At 40.9% G+C, this 24738-nt stretch overlaps 1 protein-coding gene across 1 annotated transcript in view; it reads right to left on the reverse strand.

The window, feature by feature from the left end:
- Window positions 1–24217, reverse strand: part of BMP3 (bone morphogenetic protein 3) — a 30048-nt gene extending 5831 nt beyond the window's left edge. Inside the window, exons 1-2 of the mRNA XM_066280354.1 lie at window positions 23542–24217; window positions 4748–5658 (exon numbers count right to left, since the gene is read on the reverse strand). Of these exons, the coding sequence (XP_066136451.1) occupies window positions 4748–5658; window positions 23542–23869 (1239 nt within the window). The 5' untranslated portion in view covers window positions 23870–24217. The remainder of the gene's footprint in view (window positions 1–4747; window positions 5659–23541) is intronic.
- Window positions 24218–24738: the final 521 nt, after the last annotated feature.

Raw genomic sequence — 24738 nt, forward strand, 5'->3', positions numbered from 1 at the left:
AGTAATAAAGCCTGTGTAATTGACACAACCTGCGTCAGGTACAACAGGTATAATAGAGGTTGACAGCCACTATTTTTTCATCAGTATTGTCATTTCCAAAGAAAACTTTTGCGGTCACCTCCTTTTCCTCTATTGATTTATTCTTAAGCCTCAATCATCCAAACAGATTATGATAATGCCCCAGGAGAGGTTTTTATAATCAACAGGTTTTCCAACATAATTCTTTAATTCTTAACATTCTGATGCCTTCTATAATATTTAAATTTCATATGAAGTGGATCTATTTAAGTAGATGAGGCCTTGGTTGACGGACACTGCTCTGCTTCATTATTTCTCAGTGCCTAGGACAGGGCATGTTGGAGGCTGAAGTGGGTGAAATACTTATAAGAAATATCGTGGCCTCCATTTTACCAATTTCTATGGAAATAATTCCCAACAACAAAATAAAAGGTTCTGTGCAAATGACCCGGAGTAGATATGGAAAATATTCATGGGTGTTCCCTAGGAAAATTCCTGCCCTTTTTTTGAAAGCTCTAACTCACAAATGATAGATTCAGAAACTAGGAGCAGTCTCTGGTGGGCTCATGGAATTCAGTACAGGCACATCACCCTGGATCGGTGTATTTTATCAGGAACCTCTCAGTTTTCCAGGGAGGTTCCCCCTTTTTTTCTCACTATGGAATCCTCTGATCAAGCTGTCACTACCAGGAATAATTATGTCATGCACAAAAGATCCATGCAGTAATTTGCTCACTTGAAGCACACTGCCAGTCTGTATAATTTTTGTTTGTTTTTGAGTTCTGATCATATTTCCCATGACTCTCTTTATATAGTTTGGGAAATCTATCAATCACAAAGGCAAGTCTGTGTTATTTCCCTCCCCTGTCTCCCTTCTTAATGAGGGTGAAACATGACTTCATCAGTTTAGGTGATTTTTTTTTTTGCTTCAGTAACCCAGTACAACAAGAGTTATGATTTTTAGAATTTATAATTTTGAGTAGAGATTGGAATAGGAAAACTGAGGAAATTAATCGAGTGTATGTAATTTTGAACTCATTAAATGTAAATTTCCTTTTTATATAAACTGCTCGGTTCAAAGTGTTTAGATTCTTTGCTGCCTAATTCAGCGTCTTTGCTATTCCTAGCTTTTGCACCATCCCATGCAAAAATAACTTCATTCCTCTAATCCTTGTTGGTTTTCTTGGATCTCTGTCAGCAACAATGGTTCAATCATTTTCATTTGAAATCTCTGTTTTCCATCTTTGCTAAGGTGGTGAGAAGAGAGGCAAAGGCATATGACTTGGCTTTTGCTATATGGGTATTTTTCATCTCATGGCAGAATTCCAGGGGTCTCTCCCTGGGAGAACATATTGGCTGTAGGGGCTAGAAATCAGAAAAATCCAAACTGCCGTGCCTGTGAATGAAATCCGTAATGGTCAGGCCTGCACCTGCCAAGCTGCATATGACGTCCTCAAGTTGAATTTGATTACAAATGCATTAGCAGGGGAGAGTATGTCATCCGCTAAGAGCCTTCATTCCTGACCCGGGCCACGGGGTTCTGCTCCCCACTCTTCCAGTCCAGCCCACATGGGTGTGATAGCCCAGAAACTATCTAATTGGAATCAGTGAAAGGGCAAAGCCTGGAATTTGGGAAAGGCAGAACACAGCTGTTCTGAATTACAGAGCAGGTTGTCGACTTTTGCAGACGCTGAGCCCTGCCGTATAGAGCAGGCTTTCGTTCTGGAGGCCAAAAAGGAGGGCCAGCAGAGGAGTCTGGCTCTGGCCTGGGAGAACTGTTCTCTAGGGCAAAATGTATATCTAAAGTCTGAAAGTTCTCTGGCGCCTCAGTCATTCCATATGTGTTTGTACTGATCTGGTCAGATACTTTATTTCCCTCTCTTGCTTGAACTATATTTCTATTTAAACAGTTCACTCTAGTTACCATGTTGGACACTGTGCTGATAACAGCGCTGCTGATTCATGACCCCTAATGTAGCACCTTCATATTGCTTTATGTTTCCCATCCCCATCCTTTTGGTGACTATTCTACTTGAAAGCCACAAAGCCTAGAAGGCTTAAAGGGAACCACCAGAATGCTTTAAAAGTTAAGCAGGTCTGCACTAGGTGACGAGAGACTGAGAACTCTATGTAACAGCCAAACTTCCACTCTCAACTTGGCAGAGGGAAATCTGAAGCTCAGGGGGAAAACTCCACGCTTATCCCTGTTACGTCTCCCTGGAGTTCTGATGCCATTCCAAGTTTTGACAAATATTATGATGAGTTCAGTTGCTGCAACCGAAGCTCTCCTGATTCTATTATTCTCCAAAGAAACGTTCCTGGAAGAGCTTACGGGCTGTTGAACCCAGAGAGAGAATCCTATTTTAGGCTTTGTGATGTTCAAAAGGGGGAGTAGGAACATTTACAAATCTTTTTTCTTGTCTTACCTCTTTTATTCTCTTGATCCCTTTCCCTACGGGGTCTTTCTTCAGCCCCTACATGTGATTTTCTATTCTGCTCAGTCTCAGTGGTACCATTAATAATAGTGTCCGTAGCAAATATTCATGGAGTGCCTACTATGTTCAAAGTGCTCTAGCATCTCATTTTCCCCACTGTGTTAATTATGCAGATACTATCATTTGTGTCATTTATTATTGTATTCTTTTCGCAGATGAGAAAGCTAACATGCAGTGAGTCTGAGTAACCTCCCTCCACAACCATATCTGGTAAGAGGGGGAACCAAGATTTGAGCCAAAAGGATTTGGCTCTAAAACTGACCACTCCAAGTGTAATTTTTGGACCTTCAGCATCAGCAACATCTATCAGCTTGTTAGATATGCAGAATCATAGGCTCTACTTCCAGAGCCACTGCAACAGAACCTGCATATTATTAACAAGATCTCCAGGCGATATGCAGGCACATTAAGGTTAAAAAGCCCTGTTATGACCAAGCATGTACATTTCATCATTCTGCTGCACCGCATACTTCTTTCCTTAAACTTGTCCTTGCCTTTCCTAACTTAGCCCTCAGAAGCTTTTAAGTTCTTGTTCTTTAGATCACTGAGAACCATGGTAAACTTTTGCTGAAGCAATGGAAAAATTTTTAAACAGTCCAATAGGCAGAGCCAACTAGAGATGGGGTAGCTTTAGGGGTTGGAGACCAGTGCAGGCTCCAGAGTTAGGAGTAGAAAAGCTAACCGACTATCTCCACATTATCATGGTCCCCTGGGCCCTGAAATCCAGAGTCAGGAGGGAAGGGAAAACTCCTTCTCTGGGCAACCCAAAGACATCACGGTTTATGAGAGTAAGAGCAGTTATTTGGTAGACTCAGGGGCACATCAGTCATCCTGGGTTGAGAGAAAGATTTTCAATCCATTTCTGCCTCTCAACACCAGGAAGCAAGCCACTCTGTAAAATATTCAGCACTGCCTGTTAACGTTTGTCATTTCTGTTGTGTGTTTTTAAATGCTATACTACTTGAAACAACTTTTGTTTGATCAGTGACCTGCCCTTTATGACTACTAGGAAAGATAAAGCTTTTATATAATTATAAATGTATAGAATCTTTACTTTGTGTTTGGGTTTACAAAACATGGAACCCACAAAAAAAATCTTTGGGAAATCTTAGCAAATGTAGAAAGCTTGTCCTTCAGAAATATTCTGGCAAGAAAATGGAATTTCAATCAAGTTCTTGGCCCTGAGGCTGACGTGGTTTTGTTCAGTCTGCTAGCCCTTGGCTTTACGCGCGTGTAAGTTTAGGATCCCAATGATTATCCGGCTGGAATATGAACAGGCAACAAGCAGAACTTGGTTACTCGTTGAAGCAAAGGATTTTTTTTCTCCTTTTTTATACAACCCTTCATGTTTTGCAAAACAATCACAGAACATCTAGTCTTCCTATGAATTCTATTGCTAGAACCATTTTGTGTGTAACAGAAATTCAGACTGTTACAAAGAATAGAAGTGCAGCAATAAGCTTACCTGAAGGCCAGAGGGCAGCACTTTATTCTGCTAGCTACAAATTTGAAGACGGCTGTTACTTGGACTTGCATGCAAGATAGGAGTGGGATTTCTAAAAATATATTTGTCAGAATACTGAGTACTGATATAATGTACAGTCCCTACGGATTTTGAAAGAGACACAGGTAAGCTCTGATTGGTTGAAATGAGTGTCAGGAGAAGCTTCCAGAGCCATTGTATCCTATTGTGTATTCCTTTTTGATGTTTATTGGTAAAGCAAATGCAATAAACATCTGGTTGATTTCAAGAGGTGAGTTTACCTGGCTCAACCCTGATCCTGACCCCCTTGGGGATAAGTCATCTCAGAAGAGACTATTTATTTAGAAATATTCTGCATCAGGACATCAATCCAATTATCTTTCCCTGTGTTCCCATGACATCCATTCATTCTCTGAATACCCAGCCTCCCACCATTTGGGATTTTCATACTGAGGACAGGTATAGAGTCACATAGCTGAAGAGGCCATGTAGCTAAATATACACTGTGTTTGGAAGCAACACAAAAACTTGTTTTACACATACATTTTTCCTCATATCTTTCTTTGTACCAATACTGACTTCATATGACTTTAACAACCATTAAAAAAACACCAAGCATAACTATATTACCTATTACACTTTAGAATGAAATAAGTAAGCATCCAGGTGGGTCTGTAAATAGAAATATACAATTAGTCAGTGTGTCTTGCTACTCTATGGAAATAGGAAGTACAGGAAGAACAACGGCTACCTTTGGCATGGGGAACTGGCATGCTCCCGAGCAATAATAGGCATCAAAGGACTTGGGGGAGATAATCCATTCACTCCAGCCAATATCCGCAAAGTCCACCTTAAGGTATCGCCTGGCACAATTCCGAGGTTCAATCCATTGCTTTCTTCTTGCCTTCTTCAGTGTCTGTTCGTCAAACTGGAGTGTCTGGCTATTCTGGTGAGGCCCCTTCCTCTGTTTCTTCTTATTCTTACTCTTCTCAGGGGGCTGAGTCTGAAGGGTCTTATACGGCTTTCTCTCCTGCCACACCCCATCCTCCTTATACTGATATTCTGCTCCAGGAAGCTCATTATTCTGCAGAGGTAGCAGAATCCCAGTAGAACGCTTCTTCCTCCGATCAATAGAAAGGGCAGCCCTAATATGGCTATCCAATGTGGGCACAGCTCCAGTGGGAAAATTCTGGTGACCTTTTAAGCTTGATACCACACTCTCTGGCTCAGAAATGGCAGCATCATTGGCATATACCAAGATATAAGGTTCAGGAAAGGATACCATTTTCTTTGGTAGCCGATGTCCTTTGGAGGTTATGTTAAATCCTATGAGGAACTCCTCACTTTCCTTGGCCTTCCTCAAGAGTTGAGTTATGTCTTTAGACAGCCAAGACACGACTTCTCGATGAGGTTTTGCCACATCGGCTGACAGATGGCTCAGGAGTTGACTTTGGTTTCTGTTGGATTTGAGGATCCATGCAGAGAGATTAATTTGCATAGGTTTCCTCTGAGCATGATGTAAGCATCCTCTTGACACTGGACAACTCAGGCTGATGTTTCTCAGCTCTCCAATATAGAAATACAGTGTGGCAGATAAAATGTTCTCAGACTTGGTTAGAGAAGTCAGGTTAAAAATATGCAGTCCCTTGCTTTCAAGGGTTCCTAAAAAAGAAACAAAAGATAGTAAACAGGAGTTAACAGGATCCTTACCTCACACCATATATAAAAATTTACTCAAAATGAATCAATGGCCTAAATATAAGAGCTAAAAGTATGACATTCTTTGGAGAAGATATAGGGGTAAAAAGTTCATGGCCTTGGATTTGGTGATGGATTATTAGATATGACACTGAAAGTACAAGCACCAAAACAAAAGATAAATTGATAAAAGAGATAAACTGGACTTTATCAAAATTGAAAACTTTTGTGCATCCAAGGACTTTATCAGGAAAGTCTGTACAACCTACAGAATGGAGAAAATATTTTCAAATCATGTAACTGATGAAATCTAGTACCCAGAATATCTAAATTACAACTCAACAACAAAAAATCAAACAAACCAATAAAAAAATGGGCAAAGGAATTGAATAGACATTTCTCCAAAGAAGAGCTACAAAGAACCAACGAACACACGAAAAGATACTCAACATCAGCAGTAGTTACTAGGAAATGTAAATCAAAACCACAATGTGATACCATTTGATATATACTAGGCTATACTGACAAAAAAGAAAACAACAAGTATTAGCAAGGATGTTGAGAAACTAAATCTGGTTTACATTGCTGACTGAATATAAAATGCTTCACCTGCTGTAGAAAATGGTTTGACTATTCTTCGAAAAGTTAAACATGAAAATATCATATGACCCCACAATTCAACCTCTAAGCAAAACATTAAAAACACGCACATGCATGTTTATAGTAGGAGAGCTGCCAAGAGTAGAAACAGCTCAAATGTTCATCAGCTGATGAGTGTATCCACACAATGGAATATTATTAGGCCATAAAAAGGAACAAAGGACTGATGCATGCTATAGTGTGGGTGAATCTTGAAAACATTATGCTAAATGAAAGAAGCCAGAAATAAAAGGTGTTGTACAATTCTATTTATATGAAATATTCAGAATGGGTAAATCCACAGAGACAGAATGCAGACTGGTATTTGCCAGAGGCTGGAGGTCTGAAAGAATGGGGAAAAACTGCGTAACGGGTAAAGGATTTTACTTTGCGATGACAGAAATATTTTGGAACTTGATAGACTTGGTGGTTGCAGAATATTGTGAAAGTATCAAATGGCACTGAATAGTTCACTTAAAAATAGTTTTATGTTATGTGAATGTCACCTCAATTAAAAAAAATTAAGAAAAGTAATTTTATTTATTTAAAAAAATTATTTTTTGGCCCTGGCCTGTTGGCTTAGTCGTAGTGTTGGCCTGGTGTGTGGTGTGTGAATATCCTGGGTTCGATTCCTTGTCAGGGCAAACAAGAGAAGTCACCATCTGTTTCTCCACCCCTCCCCCTCCCCCTCTTCTCTCTCTTCTCCTCCTCCAGCCATGGCTTGATTGATTCCAGCACATTGGCTCCAGGCACTGAGGCTGGCTCCATGGAGTCTCCGCCTCAGGCACCAAAGATACCTCAGTTGAGAGCATGGCCCCAAAAGGGCAGAGCTTTGGCCCCAGAAAGGGGTCACTGGGTGGATCCCGGTCAGGGCATATGCAGGAATCTGTCTCTCTATCACCCCTCCTCTCACTTGGAAAAGAAGGAAAACACATTTCTTTTTTCAGCTGTGATTATTATAGACTTACAACTTGATGTTTGGTGGTATTATTTTATTTCTATTATTATTATTTTATTATTTTGTTGCCCCTACCCTCTCTCAGTGAGCTGTTTACCATGATCATTTTCTTTATTAAAAAATACTTTTTTGGCCCTGGCTGATTAACTCAGTTTGTTAAGAGACAAGGTTTAGGTTTGATGCCCAGTCAGGGCACACACAGGAGCAAGCAATGAATGTACCACTGAGTTCAACAACAAATAAATTCTTCCCTTCTCCTTTTCTCTCTCTCCACCCCCCTTCTTTCTCCCTTCCTCTCTCTGTCTCTAAAAAAAAAAAAAAATCTGGCCAGATTGCTCAGTTGGTTGGGGCATTGTCCTGGAGTGCAGAGGTTGCCAGTTCGGTTCCCAGGGCACATACAGGAACAGCTTGATGTTTCTGTCTCTTTCTCAATGCCTCTCCCCCACCATTCCCCCAAAAAGAAAAAAAACAACTTTTTTTTAAATTTCATCTCCCCCCCACCACTCTCCTGTTTGGCAGCCATCAGCTTGTTCTCTATATCTATATCTGTTTCTGTTTTGTTTTGTCTATTCATTTGTTTTGGTTTTATAGATTCCATATATAAGTGAAATCATATGGTATTGATCTTTTTCTGACTTATTTCATTTAGCAAATACCCTATAGGTCCATTCATGTTGTCATAAATGGCAAGATATAATTCTTTTTTATTTATTTATTTTTTTGTATTTTTCTGAAGCTGGAAACAGGAGGCAGTCAGACAGACTCCTGCATGCGCCCGACCGGGATCCACCCGGCATGTCCACCAGGGGGCAATGCTCTGCCCATCTGGTTGCTCTGTTGCAACCAAAGCCATTCTAGCACCTGAGGCAGAGGCCATGGAGCCATCCTCAGTGCCCGGGCCAACTTTGCTACAATGGAGCCTTGGCTGCGGGAAGGGAAGAGAGAGACAGAGAGGAAGGAGAGGGGGAGGGGTGGAGAAGCAGATGGGCGCTTCTCCTGTGTGCCCTGGCTGGGAATCAAACCCGGGACTCCTGCACGCCAGGCTGACGCTTTACCACTGAGCCAACCAGCCAGGGGAATTCTTTTTTTTTTATTGCTAAGTGATATTCCATTGTGTATATACCACTAATTATGAGACTACCAAGAATAGTTCTTGGTACTATTTGGCACAGTATTGTCTTAGCTTCTTATCTGAGGCAATGCAGACATTACTGGTTACAAGCATTGGTGGAATAAATACCGACCTTAATTCAAGTCCTAGCTTAGCCACTTTGAATAAGCTGGGGTTCTATTTATAAAATAGAGATAATGCCCACCTTTCTTGTCATTGGAATTTAATGAGATGTATATAAAGCAGCTTATAAAAGGTCTAATAAGTATTTCTTACATATAAATTATTGTTAGTAACATTGGTTTAACTATTACAAGGCTATCTTCTACCTGCTTCATAACTTTAGGGTGCAGGATGAGGGTGGGTAAGTAAGACCATATATTTCAATATTCAGAGAATATTTCTGAAAAAATAAACTAAACATTCAAAAGTGTCATATAAAAGTGATGCTGCTCAAAGTTTGAAGATGATGACAGTCTCTGAATTTAAGAGTTGAATTTCATTCTGTATATAATTGAACTGATCGACTGCATTTCCAATTCCTCAAACCCAGAAACGAGAGAGTGTAACAGAATGGGAAACTGACTAGTGAGAACAGGAGTTCACTCTTTCTTTTAAGATCATCGTCAGCAATTTTCAACCGGTTTGTCACAAGAATTTTTAAAACATGCAGTACCTGACTGTTTAGTCAGGGACTCTGACCTCTTTTCCCTTCAATTGTCAAATAAAAAAACGGCCAACACAACCATAGCCATCCAGTGTGACATCATGGCACACCTAATTACTAAAATTATGTGGCACACCAAAAAATGTATTTCTTGCCAGTTGAACAAAAAAGTAGGTATAGTTTTGGTTTATTCACATGGGATGATTATTGTTGTATTGGCTATTGTCATTTTTTAATTTGACAATCTAAAGGAAAAGAGATCAGTGTCCTTGGTTAAATCATCAGGTATTGCAGGTTTTAAAAATTCTTGTGGCACACCAGTTGGAAATCACTGACCTAGAGGTAAGGCTGAGGTTCGACTCAAGAATCCAGTCCTGGGATGAGTCACCAGAGCCGGAACTCTCCTCTATACCCCAAGGACACCATAGAATGGTTCCAGAAGGAGAAATGCACCCCCATGTTTATAGCAGCATTGTTCACAATAGCGAAGATCTGGAAACAGCCCAAGTGTCCATCAGAGGACGAGTGGATTAAAAAGCTTTGGTACATATATACTATGGAATACTACTCAGCCATAAGAAATGATGACATCGGATCATTTATAATAACATGGATGGACCTTGACAACATTATGTGGAGTGAAATAAGTAAATCAGAAAAAACGAAGAATTATATGAACCCATGCATAGATGGGACATAAAAATGAGACTCAGAGACATGGAAAAGAATGTGATGGTAACAGGGAATGGGGTGGAGGGGTGGGGAGGGGGCGAGGAAGGAGAGGGAGGGAGTGGGGGGAGGGTAGGGGCACAAAGAAAACCAGATAGAAGGTGACAGAGGACGATTTGACTTTGAATGAGGGGTATGCAGCATAATCAAAGGTCAAAATAATCTGGAGATGTTTTCTTGCAACATATGTACCCTGATTTATCAATGTCATTGCATAAAAATGAATAAAAATAAGATAAAAAAAGATTTAATAATAGGAAAAAAAATTCTTGTGGCACACCAGTTGGAAATCACTGAGCTAGAGGTAAGGCTGAGGTTCAACTCAAGAATCCAGTCCTGGGACGAGTCACCAGAGCCGGAACCCTCCTCTGTGCACTTGCTCCATATGCATATTTGTTTCAGAAATATATACGCAACCATGAAATTATGTTCTTGATCAAAAACATATTTCAGAAAAAAACAAAATGTGTTTATAAAGATGTGGAAACTTAAAATGAGTTCATTGAGTCCCCAAGCGCAAGGGAAGTGCAGTGAGAAATATATTTTACTCATTTTTAACACTGTGTGAAGGAAAATGGAAGAAACTGCCATTTGGGTACATTTATGTACTGCATGACACCAGGGTAATATTTTACAGACCTCTATGGCATCAGGGTTGTACAGAGACTCTAGTCTTAATGCAGACCAGTCACCATATTGTATAGTTTTTATTTTGCACTTTTTTTTGTTTTGTTTTTTTAGTGAGAGGAAGGGAGGCAGAGACAGACTCCCACATATATCCCAACCATGATCCACATGGCAAGCCCACTAGGGAGCAATGTTCTGCCCATCTAGGGCATTGCTCCATTGCTCAGCAACAGAGCTATTCTTAGAGCCTGAAGCAGAGGCCATGGAGCCATCCTCAGTGCCTGGGGCCAACTCGCTCTAATTGATTCATGGTTATAGGAGGGGAGGGGAAGAGAGAGAGAGAGAGAAACAAGAAAGGGAGGGACAGAGAAGCAGATGGGTGCTTCTTCTGTGTGCCCTGACCAGGAATCGGCCCAGGCCATCCACAGGCAGAGCCAACGCATTACCACTGAGCAGACCAGCCATGGCAGTAGCATATAGTTTTACCCAAATTTCATGTAGTAGATGGATGACATTTAAGGTGGAGGGAGAGAAGTCAGTCTAAGAATGTGGCAATTAAATGGTTACGGTTACCAAACATCTGGGCAGGGAACAGATGAACCAAGAGAGGCACAAATGGTAGTGTCTTAATGAGTAAATATATTGCGATCCTTTCCCCCACATTTTGCTTCAAAATGCTTCCTTTTTTTAAACATGTTTCTAGACACCTTGTGACCTGGTATTCACCGGCCTCCACCCCTGTGTCTAATCTTGAATATCTTCCCATAAACATCTCAGAAACCTGCCACATGGCCTTTTCTGAGGGCTTTCATTTTAATGCAGAGTATTATTTTGAAGTTACATCCCTATGACCCAGTCCTAGCTCTACCACACCCAATAGCTGTCCTCATGCAAATAACCTAAGCTCTGTAGGTCTCCATTTGCTCGCTTGTAAATTGAGCCCAGTAGTATCAACTGCAGAGTTGTGAGAAGTAATTGGAAGAATGCAGGTAAAGCACATAGCATGTAGAAAAAATTCAATGAATGTTAGCTAACCAGAACTGCACTGTCCAGTATCATAGTGATTAGCTACTAAAGTTCAAACTGAGATGTTCTATAAGTGTAAAACACCCTGGAAACCAAACTAAGACATAGTACAAAGTTAAAGGTAAAATATCACATTAATCTATTTTGTATTGATCATGTTGAAATGATAATATCTGGATATACTGAGTTAAATGTGATTGTGTGATTTATAATAAATTTATATTTGGTCTTCCTCTCTCTTATGGCACAGAGTTCCTAAAACCCTTGAAATTTCCTACATGTTGAGAACCATAAAGGTGTCTCTTGTTATGTTAACGAGGTGACTTTAGTTGATTAGGTAAGGATGGGAGCTGGTTGGACTGGGAACCAACCCAATTGTTAGAGAGCTGGAACTTCAGCCCGCACCACCACCACCACACACACCTCTCTGGGGAGGATAAAGGGCCTGGAGGTTGAAGTTATCACCAATGCTTGATGATTTCATCAATCATCCCTATATAATGAAGTCTCCATTAAAAAAAAAAAAAAAAAAACACCCAAAAGTGGGATTGGAAGAGCTTCTAGATGAGTGAACATGTGAATATTTGGAGAGAAGGGGGCAGAGGAGTCTCGGATATGTAGCCAGAGAATAGGTAACAACCTGGGCCTGCAATTAGCCTTTGAAGCAGAGGAGGGTCCTGTGGGACAGAGCCTGTGGAACCTGATGCAGTCTCCAGGTATACAGCGTCAGAATTGAGTGGAACACTCAAACACCCTGCTCATCTGTGTGGGGAACCCTTTCCTCTTCAGAATTGTGTGCAGAACAGTTTAAATATGTTATTAAAATTAATTGCACCTGTTGCTTTTCATGTTTTTAAATGCGGCCACTAAAATTTAAAACTGACAGATGTGGCTTACATTTGTGGCTTACATTAAGTTTCCACTGGACAGTGGTGATCTACAGTAACCACCAATTTTAGTAGTCATATCATCCAAAAGTAAAGAAAAAAAAGGCATTTCCCCCCAAAATGCAGTGAAGAATTGGGATTTTGTTCACCATGAATATGCAAAAGAAAAAGTACATTGGTGTATGGCCAGAGGCCACTGCCATCATGGCCATTCACATGCAGGTTCGCACTGGATTCGGGAAGATGGTAAAGAAAATAAGTGGAGCAAACAAATGGTGGGCCATTCCTTTATTAAAGTCTCGCACTGGCTGACAAGCAAACACACAGGGAAAACACTTCCCTCTTCATTCATTCAGAGCTGGCAAAGCCCTGACAATATCCAATTCCACAGCCAGGAGAATCTTCTCCAGATCCTCCTAGAATCAAAGGCCCCACCAGTCTCAGCGGAGCTCGCAAAAGCCCCTCAACTCTGGTCCCCCATCTGCACACCTTCTCTCTGCACAAACGGGCTTCTTCTTCAGCACTCTGCATGCTCTCTGCTCTCACTCTGCAAACATGGCTCTCTCTCTCTCTCTCTCTTTTCAAAACTTTCTGGCACGAATATCTCTGCTCCTCTCTGCACAAACGGGCTTCTTCTTCAGCACTCTGCATGCTCTCTGCTCTCACTCTGCAAACATGGCTCTCTCTCTCTCTCTCTTTTCAAAACTTTCTGGCACGAATATCTCTGCTCCAGCAAACATTAGCAAAACAATGGCCCTTCTCAAGCAGGTATGTAATTTGCACATATACCTGGGGCTGCCCACCCCCAATGCAATCTATTAGCAAGCAAACATAAAAATCAAATTTTACAAACTTATTTGACCAACAATTGGGCAAACAATTCATTTATAAATGCAACATGCTTTCCTTATCAAGGATATGCTAGATAAAGATAATTTTGGTGATTCCTTTTTATTTTTTCCTCTAATTTTTCCTCCAGTTATACCTAATTGGTTCCATCTGCAATTACAAATCTAAGACCAACAAACTGCTCTAAAATGGAGTTAAATGGGCAATTTATCAATAGTGCTTTATGGCATAGCAATTACATACTAGCTTAGTATTATTTGTGTATTACACATAAACATCCACTACAACTAACAAAGAACAGGAACCAAAGCAAAACCAATGGTTTATTTATCAAATGTAAATTTTTTTTTTTTTAATTTTTATTTATTCATTTTTTAGAGAAGAGAGGGAGAGATAGAGAGGAGAGAAGGGGGGGAGGAGCTGGAAGCATCAACTCCCATATGTGCCTTGACCAGGCAAGCCCAGGGTTTCAAACCCGCGACCTCAGCATTTCCAGGTTGACGCTTTATCCACTGTACCACCACAGGACAGGCTCAAATGTAAATTTTTTATTACTAGGTGCTGGACCTGGGATGGGTGTCAGAGCTGCACAAATGGCAGTTGCTATTCACACTGCGGCGGGAAGAAAATTAGTGAGCAAAATGCAGACAGCTATGCCATGACAATGCTACTTGCTGTCAAAGGTGTTACCTATGCTCTTGGAGCACAGAGGAGGCAGCAATTAACTTTGCCCATTAGGGAGAAGAGGGACACTGAGGGAGGAGGTAACCTCTGAACCAGACTTTTGAGGGTGAAGTTTTTGGAAAAGGGAGTGTTGGGCAGTGAGTGGGAGGAACACATTCTCACAGCATGCAATGCTGGATATCTGGGAACTTTTGTATAAGCAATTATTTCCAGTGTTTTGAATAGGAACTTATAAAAATATTCTAAATTAACCTAGTTACTTGAAGTCCCAGCAGATGGTTAAACTGCCTGTGTTCAGAAAAGGAATGGTCAATTAACAGCTCCTCATAGAAGGTGTCATTTGCCCAGCACTTGAGGCCTTTGCTCCCCCATTTTCACCCAGAATAGGGGCTACTGTCTCTGCTGGTTCCAGATTCCCTCCTCCCAACTTTTGTAAACAATGAGCTTGAAATTACAACCATTCCACGAAACATTCCTTGATTTTTCTAACCCACATGTTCCTTTGCTTTCTCTGATCTTAAAGCACTTAAGTTCTGTGCAAGTCAATGTTCTTCTTCTCAAAACAACCCAACAAAAACTTACTGAGTATTTACAATAGACAAAAACAGTAACATGATAGTTGCAGATATTTGAGCAAATGAGTATGGAGAACCAATGAGAGTGAGATAATACCTCCCTGCAAGTAGAAATATGTGATACTATCTATTCAATTTGTCTCATTTTATTTTTTAGATTTCAAATTAATTTAACTTTTCAAATGAGTATCTTTCCATACACAGTAAGTGGGCATTTTACTAGGCTCTTCTCCCTTCTTAATGAGTCGTAGCAAAGATTTAAGTGTGGACATAGACTTCTATATTCAAACAGTGAAGTAGAAATGCTTTAATGTTCACTTTTTCTATTCCTCTGAAATATATTGATACATATTCACTTGGAATTATTGAATCTGAAACGAGATGTGTAATTTCTGATTAATAAAAACAAAGGGACATAATAATAATATAAATAAATGGGTTTTAACAGGTTACAAAACAATAGCTTATACATTTTTAGGCTATTTATAGTCTTCAGGTACTAGGAAAGGTTAACTGTATACCTCACCAATCCAATAATATCTAACATCGCATGCTTAATTCTGGTTGCTTTCATTGTAACTAGTTTATTAGAGAGGAGAGCAACTAGGAAAGTAACCAAGAGGTTGAAGAGTCTGGAAACTTTTGTACAAGTTTGAGTTTAAAAAAAAAAAAAAAGAAAATATAAGGACTGGAGGAGGGGAGAAGGTTTGCCAATGACATGAGAATTGCTTGAAAATACTTGAAGGGCTTTCCCTTTCCAGTCTCAAAGATGAGACTGAGATACAAAGGTGATAGTAGAATGGAGGAAAAATCCAGGCCAATATAAATCATGACTTTTTAAGTGTCTAGCCTAACATTGAGTCCCTTCTGTGGGCCTGAGCAAACAAAAGATAGCTGATAATAATTCAAGACTATTACAGGAAGATCTCTTTATGGTATGGAGGGTATGAGCGGTGAACTAGATAGCCTCACAGAGTCCTTACAAAGAACTTTAACAGGCTTGATTTCCAGCTCTTCCCAAAGAAACAGTTTTGATGCCAAAATATAACTACCAATAGGTGGCACTGTTTTCTCACTGTTTGCTGGCACTGACATTAGCTTGTATTTTCCTCACTGGGGATACATCTACGGCAATCTATTTAGGATTTTCTATTGGCATTATAATATTATTTTGTATTAGGCAGAGTCATAAAATCTGTGAATTGAAAAAGGGATTTAGAAATCAGGTGAGTTTCTGAACAGGCCATATTCCCCTTCGAACACCTGCTAGGACTTTGCACCTGCTGCCTGCTCCTCCCTGAAATGCCTTCAACCACCCTTGCCCTCCTTGAATTCCAAATTTGTCTTGGAAGGCAAAGCACAGGCACTGCCTGTTGAAGCAAGCTTGTCAGGACAACCCAGTTCTTTGGTTGACAGCCTGCCTCTCTTACCATCTTCATCATATTGTTGTTCCTTCCTAAGACCATAAACTCCTTAAAGAAGGGCCCTGTATTAATTAACACCAGACTCTTCAGCCCCTCACATAGGGGCTTAACTCTTAAGCTGTGCTTAGTAAATGCTTATTTCATGAATAAACAGATTTAGTCTAGCCTACTCAGAAAAACAAAAATGAAGGACTATAGACATTAGCCAGTTAGCTAGCAATTGATTTTGAAGAGGAACCCGAGTCTTCTATTTCCTATATGGATTTGTTAGGAGTTTGACTGCTAAATAAAGACAGAAGATTAATTTGTTTTCATCTGAAAACAAAGACACCTGCAGCGAATGACACCGAGGTCTCAGCAAAGAAACTGTGACCTAGGACCAGCCATGCTCTCACAACAGTTTAGCGCGTCCTGAGGGGCAGCTGAGTCAGTGCCCAGATAGGGGTAAGTGGAAGTTCACCTTCGTGCTGGCCCACACAGAATGTTTTCAAAGGGAATTAGAACATACAATAGGAAGCTTTCTATGTAAAGTCTGATTTTAAAACAAATAGACTAAATGAATTCTTGATGATTACCTAAATCCCCAGGAAGCAGGGAAAACATTTTAGTCATTCAGAAAATATGTAACTAAGAACAACGTTTTTCCCCACTTCTTTCTCTAAACAAAGTATAGCCGCTAGAAATGCCAGGGGTGCCTAGGACAGGGCATATTCACCTGTGGTCACTGACAAAGTATCTGCTGCAGGTTACTGAGTCAAGACTACCGTTTCTCTCTACCACCCTAAGCTTCGGGGCAAAGGCAAGATGGAGTGTTTCTAAATAGAACACCAAGTCATAGATTTTGGTTTTTCTTAGAGAGTCCCAGTCAAATGACTGAGGTTTATGGGACCTCAAAATAATCACTCTCTATGTCCAAAGTAAAACATGGCCAAAGATGATATAACATGTTTTTCTAGAATAGCAAAATATTCATTAATCAGTTTATCAGCTCCTAGCCTCCACCCAAGGGCATTCCTAGACTGTGAGCTCTCAGAGGGCAGACTCATGTCCTATAAATCTTTGAATTCCTAATTCTTTGCACAGAATGGAACATTTACATCCTAAAAAATATTTGTTAAACTTTTTGAATGGACAAATGTGTAAACTTATCTGATTCAAAAGTGTTTCCTACTTAACACCAAAATGAATAAACTTTCAAGTAGTTTCAAGTTCCCCAAATCAGCAAAAGGCCTTCTTGGGTCTAAGTATAGTGTGGCGTTTCCTTTCAGTTCATCAGAAAAGCAGTATTATTAGAACAGTGTATATAAAATAGAATAGTATTTCCATTCTACATATGCATGGTAAAATGCCTCATGAATAATTCTTTCATGGCAAATTTGTTTTTAAAGGATTCTTGCCTATCTGATAGCTTTTCTACTATCTCTTCTTATCTAGTGCCTTCAACAGCTAATTCAACTCATCTGAAACATTTATTGAGTGCCTAATATGCAGCAAACTATGCTAGGTCCTCAGAATATGAGACTGAGACTTCCTTACAGGCCCCAGCTCTCACCATCCTCCCTCTAGCAACTTGATTAGCCTCCAAACTATCCGCAGCTGTGAAAGGTCAAGTCTTGATAAACTTACTGTGAAGCCTTCTCCAGGACCAAAACTGCTATACATACTGTAATATACCTTCCAAAGTAAAAGAAGCTTACCACTATGTAAATTCATGAACTATCTTTTTATGGGAAGACCCACTAAAAGGACCAGGACTCACCTGTTAATCAATCTTAAATTTCACATGCTGGCTATGGTATGATACACAAAATCTAGGAAATGAGCTTAGAGCAGTGTGTCTTAAACATGCATCAGAATAATCTTGATCGCTTGTTAAAACAGAGACTCCTGTGCTCCACCTTCCCAAATTTCATCAGGTGGTCTTGGGTGTGCTGGAGAATTCTAATAAGTTCTCAGGTGATCCTGATGCTGCTAATCTAGAGACCATACTTTTAGAACAATTAACTTCAAGAAATCACTATAAAAAAGTGCAACAATGCCCCCCACCCCTAAAAAGTGCAGCCCTGCTCCATTCAGCCACTAAAATCAAGACAGAAAGAATAACTTCTTGCATGTAGGTTTGGGATGTCATAGATTATATTAATAAGAAGACTGCCACCTCTTTCTATTTACATTACCACCCTGGTGCTTCAAACAATTGCACATTATCAACATATTTAAGGCTGCATAAGAAGCTACAGACAATCTCCCAAAATATAATGAATATTTCATTTATATAGGGCTTCTAAATTTTTAAATACATTTTCACATGCATTTCCTTAATTGAGTTTCACCATCCCAACTGAATGGCACAGTAAGTATGACTTAACCCATTTGTAGAAACTAGGCCTAGCAATATTAGATGGCTTTATTAATTAGCAGGTCAGCCACAATTAGCATTTAGATCTCATTACTCTTAGCCTAAGGTAATTGAAAAATCAAAATTCTGCTTTACATAATAGAAGTTTTATAAATTTTTAAGTATATTCCACATATAAGGCTTTTCAGTTACATTGCCATTATTTACTATTGTCCAAGTAGATACTATCCTTGTATACTCATGTCACCTGATTAATATTATGTCACTGTTTTCATTAAAAAATTCTATTTTCATGGGTTCATAATGTAATCTTAAAAATTCACTCTGAATTAAAACGTGACATTGGAAAGTTCAAGCTGAGACTATTTTGTGATGCCAAATTTCTTTCCCCTACCACCAAAATAAAGTTATTAAGATACAGATTACTAGGATATATAAATGAAATAGATTGGGTAACCATCCATATTTGAGGAAAAAAGTTCTGCTGTTGCAGCAAAAAATCCTGAAAAGTAAGTAGAAAGTATATGCAAAGTTGATGAATAATTTTTACTTGGCCTTTTGAGTAGGTATGATTTTATTACACTTAATAGATACAACAAACAATGGGAGTTATATAAGGAATTTGATTGGTGTTTTGAATAAATGTGTCTTTAATCAAGGATTAATGGTTATAAAACATTAACAAAGTGATGTGCATGATCTCTAGTAAATTTTTCCACAAATAAAGTAGCTTTTCTTTTAAAAGAATAATACAAGTAGTAAAATAGTAAATATCAATCCTATTGAAAACAATGAAGAAAAAATTATAAAGAAATGGGAAAAAATAAAATTTAATGACAGAGTGTTAAAACATTACATTCACAGAAATTTAAAACATAAAAGCAGGAAAATATTATAATGCAAATTGGACCCCAGTCCAGAGTAACAGTATAAGTAAACTTGATGAGATAGGTACTCAATAAAAGTGAGGCAGTTTTCACTTGAATTTTGTGTATCTTCTTTCTTAATAAATTCGAAAGGCTTTGAACCAGTGTTTCCCTAACTAGATATCTTAGAACCACAATTCTCTAAAATGCTCTCTTGAGGAGAAAGTGATCCAGTCTTCAGGGAATTTACTAGCATTTAAAGACTATGAAAGGTCCCATAGGAAAGAAAACTGATCATTTTTTCTAAACTTATTTGACCGAAGAACCCAATTTTATGTAACACCTGTTAACATTTTCCAAAGACTCTCTTTCAACAAAATATCCCCCTAGAAAATTAGATCAGATTATTAGAAATAATAGTTTTTGAGGGGAGTTTGAAAATGGTCTGGCAAATCCATCATGATACCCATTTCTTCTTCCATATCAGAAGGAGTTGGACTTGCTTTCTTTAAAGTCTCTTCCAAATATAAAACTATATCATTTCAAAATGCTTAAGAGCACATTTGACATTCATGTCCCTACTTTATTTTAGAAAAATCTGAACTGGGTCAATCAAGTGCTTATAAAATTCTGTTACTTAGATAAAATGTATGTAACCCTCTTAATATAGTCATAATTATGCATATACTTTTAATATGCAAATATCCTTGAATTAATTATCTGCTTAGGGAATTTTTTTCATTGAACCTCATGGTCTCTTGGTCTATTTGAGGATGTCTAATTATATTAAAAGCTAAATTTAAATTATTTTTTGTGTAACCCATCCTCTTTCTCCTTTCCATTAGCATGGACAATCAAGAATTCATGGAATTACGGATTTTTAAATGTCAGAGATTGTAAAGCTGTCTTGCCTATTACAGTAAAAACTTCATTAAGGGCTATCATGTATTCTAAGTGATGTGTAGTTCAGAGCAGCTGCACACCCCCTCCCTCCAGATGTACTATTGTCTTTTGAATAAAAACACCAGATAATCTAAGTACTCTTTCATTTCAAGCCTAGTTTCAAGGTGCCAGGAATTTCAAGGTAACTATGTTTTAATAAAGTTATTATATCCCCTCGCATCATACCTATTAAAAATACTGTGTTCCCACTGGTCCATGTACTTCACAGGAATGGCTCCTATTAGAATGGTCATTCAGCCCTTAATTATGTCTTTCCTACAGCCTTATATTTAGCCTTGCACTTCAGAAACACATCAAATGATATTTTCTTTTTTTAAAGATATTTGGTCATAGTAGTAAAGACTCTCCCTTTTCTCACTGAAGAAAAAAAAAATACACTTTTGGGTCTGAATTACCTCAATTTTAATTTCTTTTACCCATAAAGTCTGTGTGATTTTTTAAAAAGATGACCCATATCCACTGAAATAAAATTTTTTGTAGCTCTATGTCATAAATTGTCATAAATTAAAATGACAGTTTTCTAATAAGAACATGTGTACTTTAATTGCTTTTCCTAAAGAGGTTAAATTTATGATGAAGGAAAATGAAATTAAGTGACCATGGGAATGATGAGAAACCAATGAACACAAAGTATGTCTCTTAAAGATCAAGCCAGGAACAAACCTCATGTAAACTATTCTTCTTTTATTATATAGCCAAGGACAACCCAAACTAAGATGAAAATAAAAGCTGATTTCATACCCCTCTTGTGTTCCTTCATCATGGTGTGTTTTTTTAAGCTGAACTTCTCTGTCATCAATAATTTTGTAAATTACCTTTACAAAGGAAAGATAAAACCTATCTTTATGTAAACCCTTACACATCACAAAAAGACTTATGAGTGTTCCCAACTTCACGGTTTTGGCATACCAGCTGCATAGCATTGAGGGAGGAGAAAGGGGTTGGCAGAAAGTGTATTTAGGATGAATGCCACCCACCATCAAGTAATGGTTTAAGTAGAAAGTAATCAGAGGGAGACCACAGCAGCTAAATTTCAACCAAAGATATTCTAGGTTTAGAACAATAAATAATTCTAATCAGGTATGTTCCAAGTAGCAACTGGGGCTCTAAGGCTATAACTCAGCTTGAATAAGCACTTGGAAAGTCTGCAGGATCAGCAGCTACTCCATATAAAAAGCATACCACCTGACCTTCCATTAAAATCTGGAACCGTTGTTGGTACAGAGAAACCCATCTGTTGTGAAATCTAAATACCATGGACTAGAAAACATATCTCACTTATTAATGCAGACAGCATTTTCCACCTATATCACTACATATGTCACAAGACAAAAGGTGTTATGGAAATGTTGATATGGATAAAAGAGAGAGACACATATGAAAGCCTTAGCACCTTCCTGGAGTCTTGCCTTATTAGAGTCAGAACTGCTTTATAATAAGGGCCTTTGAGTGTGTTAGTAACTAAACACTCTTGGAAGGGGTCCAGCACGAACCACCTCTCCAGGAGTCTCCAATGTAGTAAGTAACAGGTTATTTGAGCTTCCACAAAAACCAGTGTCCACATTTGATGAATAAGTCATTAAGACAGTTTCTAGGATGCTAAAGGGATTACTTTTCTTATCAGGGCACACAGCCTTGTATATATGCTCCAAGCTGCAATTCATCATTTCAAGGGAACTTCTGGCCTCCGTATCAGAGTTTATCATTTGATGGTGTAAGGCTACAGTGAGGCTGATAAGGGACACTTTGAAATTATAATGCACAAAATGAGTTGAAGCCAAAAAGCATAGTCTAAGTTATTCAAATCTTTATTCACCTCCCACTCAAGGTTCACTCAGCCTAAAATAAACATGAAAATTATGCAATGTGTGTGAATGAAACAAACTCACATTCCATCTCCAATCTTGTGATTCATACTAAAAAGGAAATTTGATACAAAAAAAAAAATACTATTCATTTCTTGGGTGCCTCAGCTACTCCCTAGGAATATTACCAAGAAAATGAATGTCAAGGTAAGAGTGATCCAAATATTGTCATGTATCCACCTGCCTCGCCCACCCAACTTCCTTCCAGTTCTTGTTCCCACCTGCTCCTTCATTGAGCTCTGCCAGCAGACCTGCACTAGAGTAAACAGCGAGTCAGTGGTGTGGTCAGCTGTCAGGACAGCCTTCTCAAGTGGCGGGTGTACTGTGGATAACCCAGAGCAGGTTTCTGTTTCTTTGGCAGAGGCCAGGTCCTTACAGATCATGCTCAGGGTTTGAAGAAGAAAGTGAAATCTGGTTCAGCTCAGGCTTTCGCTAAAGACTTCTGCATTAGAAAGCATAATTCACATTTATTGTAAATGTCATCATGCCTATGAGCTCTAGAGTGTATTTACAGTGTCAACCTAGGGCTTTCCTTGATGGATGTTTTGGTTTTCCTTTTTTTTTTTTCCAGGAGTCCTACCTATCAAAGCTTTGGGAGATTCCTTCTTAGTGACTTTGACAGACCTGATAGCTCATGAGGCATTGCCTCCTTCCCTGATGATTCTTGGCTATTTTTCAACGGTTCACTGAAGACAGGCTTTGCAGTTAGGTTTCCCTTTATCCTGAATGCAGTGAACAAAAGAGCCTGGTGCATCCTCCAGGCATGGAAACTGAGTTAAGGTCCAGGAAACCTTCTCTCGAGCCGTTAGCACAGGAGAGGCAGGCTGTTAGCATAAGTCATTCCCTTCACCACAGGGGCCAGGAGAAATCGTGTTAAGCCATGAATTTCAGTCCACAGCGATCTGTATGTTGAAAAACGGGCCGAGCAGATTTCATCGGCAGATTCCAAAGGTGTTTACATCCGCGGCGTCTCCCCACACCCACTTCTCCCAGGGTGGATGGTACAGCCCTATTTGCCCAGATGGGTTTTAAATAATAAAAACACCCAAGCACCTGGCTTGCCCTGTATGTTTGCCACCAAGGGACTATCAAGTAAAAAGTCTCAATTATAGTAACACAGAGGACGCGAGTTAAGCGGGGTGCAAGGGCTGGGGAAGCGGCTGTCTAAAAGACGAGAGAAGGCGTCTAGTTCAAGTGTGACTCTTCCCTCCGGGGCCGTTCGGTTAGCATAGAATGACATCTGCTTCTAGGTAAACATGGCTAAAGCCCAGCCCAAGGGGATTTCGCCTTAGGAAACGTCGACATAAGCACCCCAGAAGTGCTCTAGCCACCAGGGCTCCGCGGGGCATGGGGGGCTGCCCGGCACCTTCCCACGCAGCTCCTCCGGCCGAGCCCCTCCGCGGCTCGGAGCCCTTCTCTCCCTTTTCCCAACTGAGACTAAACATGGGCTGAACTCGCCGGCGAAGCGCGGGGTGTGACAGGAAGGAGAGCGCGCAGGGCAGCTGCGGACGGTGAGGGCAGGTCTCTAGGTGGCACGACGAAGCCCAGGGCAGGTGACGGGGGTCCCGGAAGAGACCTGGGAAGTGACAGCAGAGAGCGGTGCTGCTCCGACACTCACCTGCTGCTCCGGCTCGGAAGCTGCGAACCGTGTTGCCTTCGCGCAGGGGTCGGGGGAGCAGGGGCCGTGCGCTCCGCTCGGGAGACCCCGGCGTCCGCGTCGCCTCGGCTCGGCCGCCGCCGCCGCTGTACCTGTCATAGAGCCGCAGCATGTGCTCTGACACCTTGTCGTGAGGCCGCAGCGCGGGGCCGGGGCCGCCACCTGCTGAGCCGTCGCCTGGCCCAGGCTTGCTGAGCTCCGGGAAGCGCAGCCTCGGTCGCTCTCCCCGCGCCAGGCTGGCGCAGAAGCAGCCCAGCCACAGGCAGAGCAGCCCGCGCGCCCCTGCCATCGCGCGGTCCCGGCGGCGCGGGGCACCCTCCGAAGGCGCGAGGGGCCGGGGACCCAGCCGAGGGCTGGACTCCAAACTCGCTGCGGAGAGAGCGCCCGGAGCCCCGACACCGCCTGAGCAGGACAGCGACAAGCCCCGCTTTTTGCGCTGGGGGGTCGCGGGCCGGCAGGTGGGCTCCGGCCGGGCAGCTGCGCTGGTCTCAAAGGCGCGGGGCGCTGCGGGCGCCGTCTCCACTCCCGCGCCGAGAGTCAGCTTCAGTCGCGGCGTGTGTGGCCAGGGTGTTTCAGGATCTGCCTCTCCCCTTTCGCCCCTCTTTATTTTCGGGCACACTCGTCCGAAGCGCGGCGCTGCGGGCCGGGACTAGCGCTGCGTGGGGCACAGCGCCGGAGCGCGCTCGCTCGCCTTTTCCAGGGATTGGAGCAGCCGCGGTGTGGCCGGGCAGAGTTTTGAGAGTGAGTGTGTGTGTGTGTGTGTGTGTGTGTGTACGCGCGCGCGCGCGTGTGTGCGCGTGTCTGTGTGTGTGTGTGAGAGAGAGAGAGAGAGAGAAAAGGAGAGGGAGAGAGATTGACCGACTTCTTTCTCTGGCTGAGCCGCACAGTACTCAGCCGGTCTCGCCCTCTCCCTCGCCAGCTGATTGGACCCTACTGGAGCCGAGACTGAACGGAACGGAGAAGTAATCAGCAAACCAGCAGAGGGAGGGAAAGAAAAGGAAGTAGGGGTGGTGGTGGTTGGGGAGAGGAGGGGAAAGGAGAAGATATAAGAAGCAAAAAGGGTAGGAGGGACCCTTTTGTTTTGTTTTGTTTTTAATCCCCTTCAAGAACATTGGTTGTGCCCTAGCCAGCAAGAGGGCAAAGGAAAATAAGTTTTTT

Source organism: Saccopteryx bilineata, chromosome 5 (assembly GCF_036850765.1).
Source record: "Saccopteryx bilineata isolate mSacBil1 chromosome 5, mSacBil1_pri_phased_curated, whole genome shotgun sequence".
Lineage (NCBI taxonomy): Eukaryota > Metazoa > Chordata > Mammalia > Chiroptera > Emballonuridae > Saccopteryx > Saccopteryx bilineata.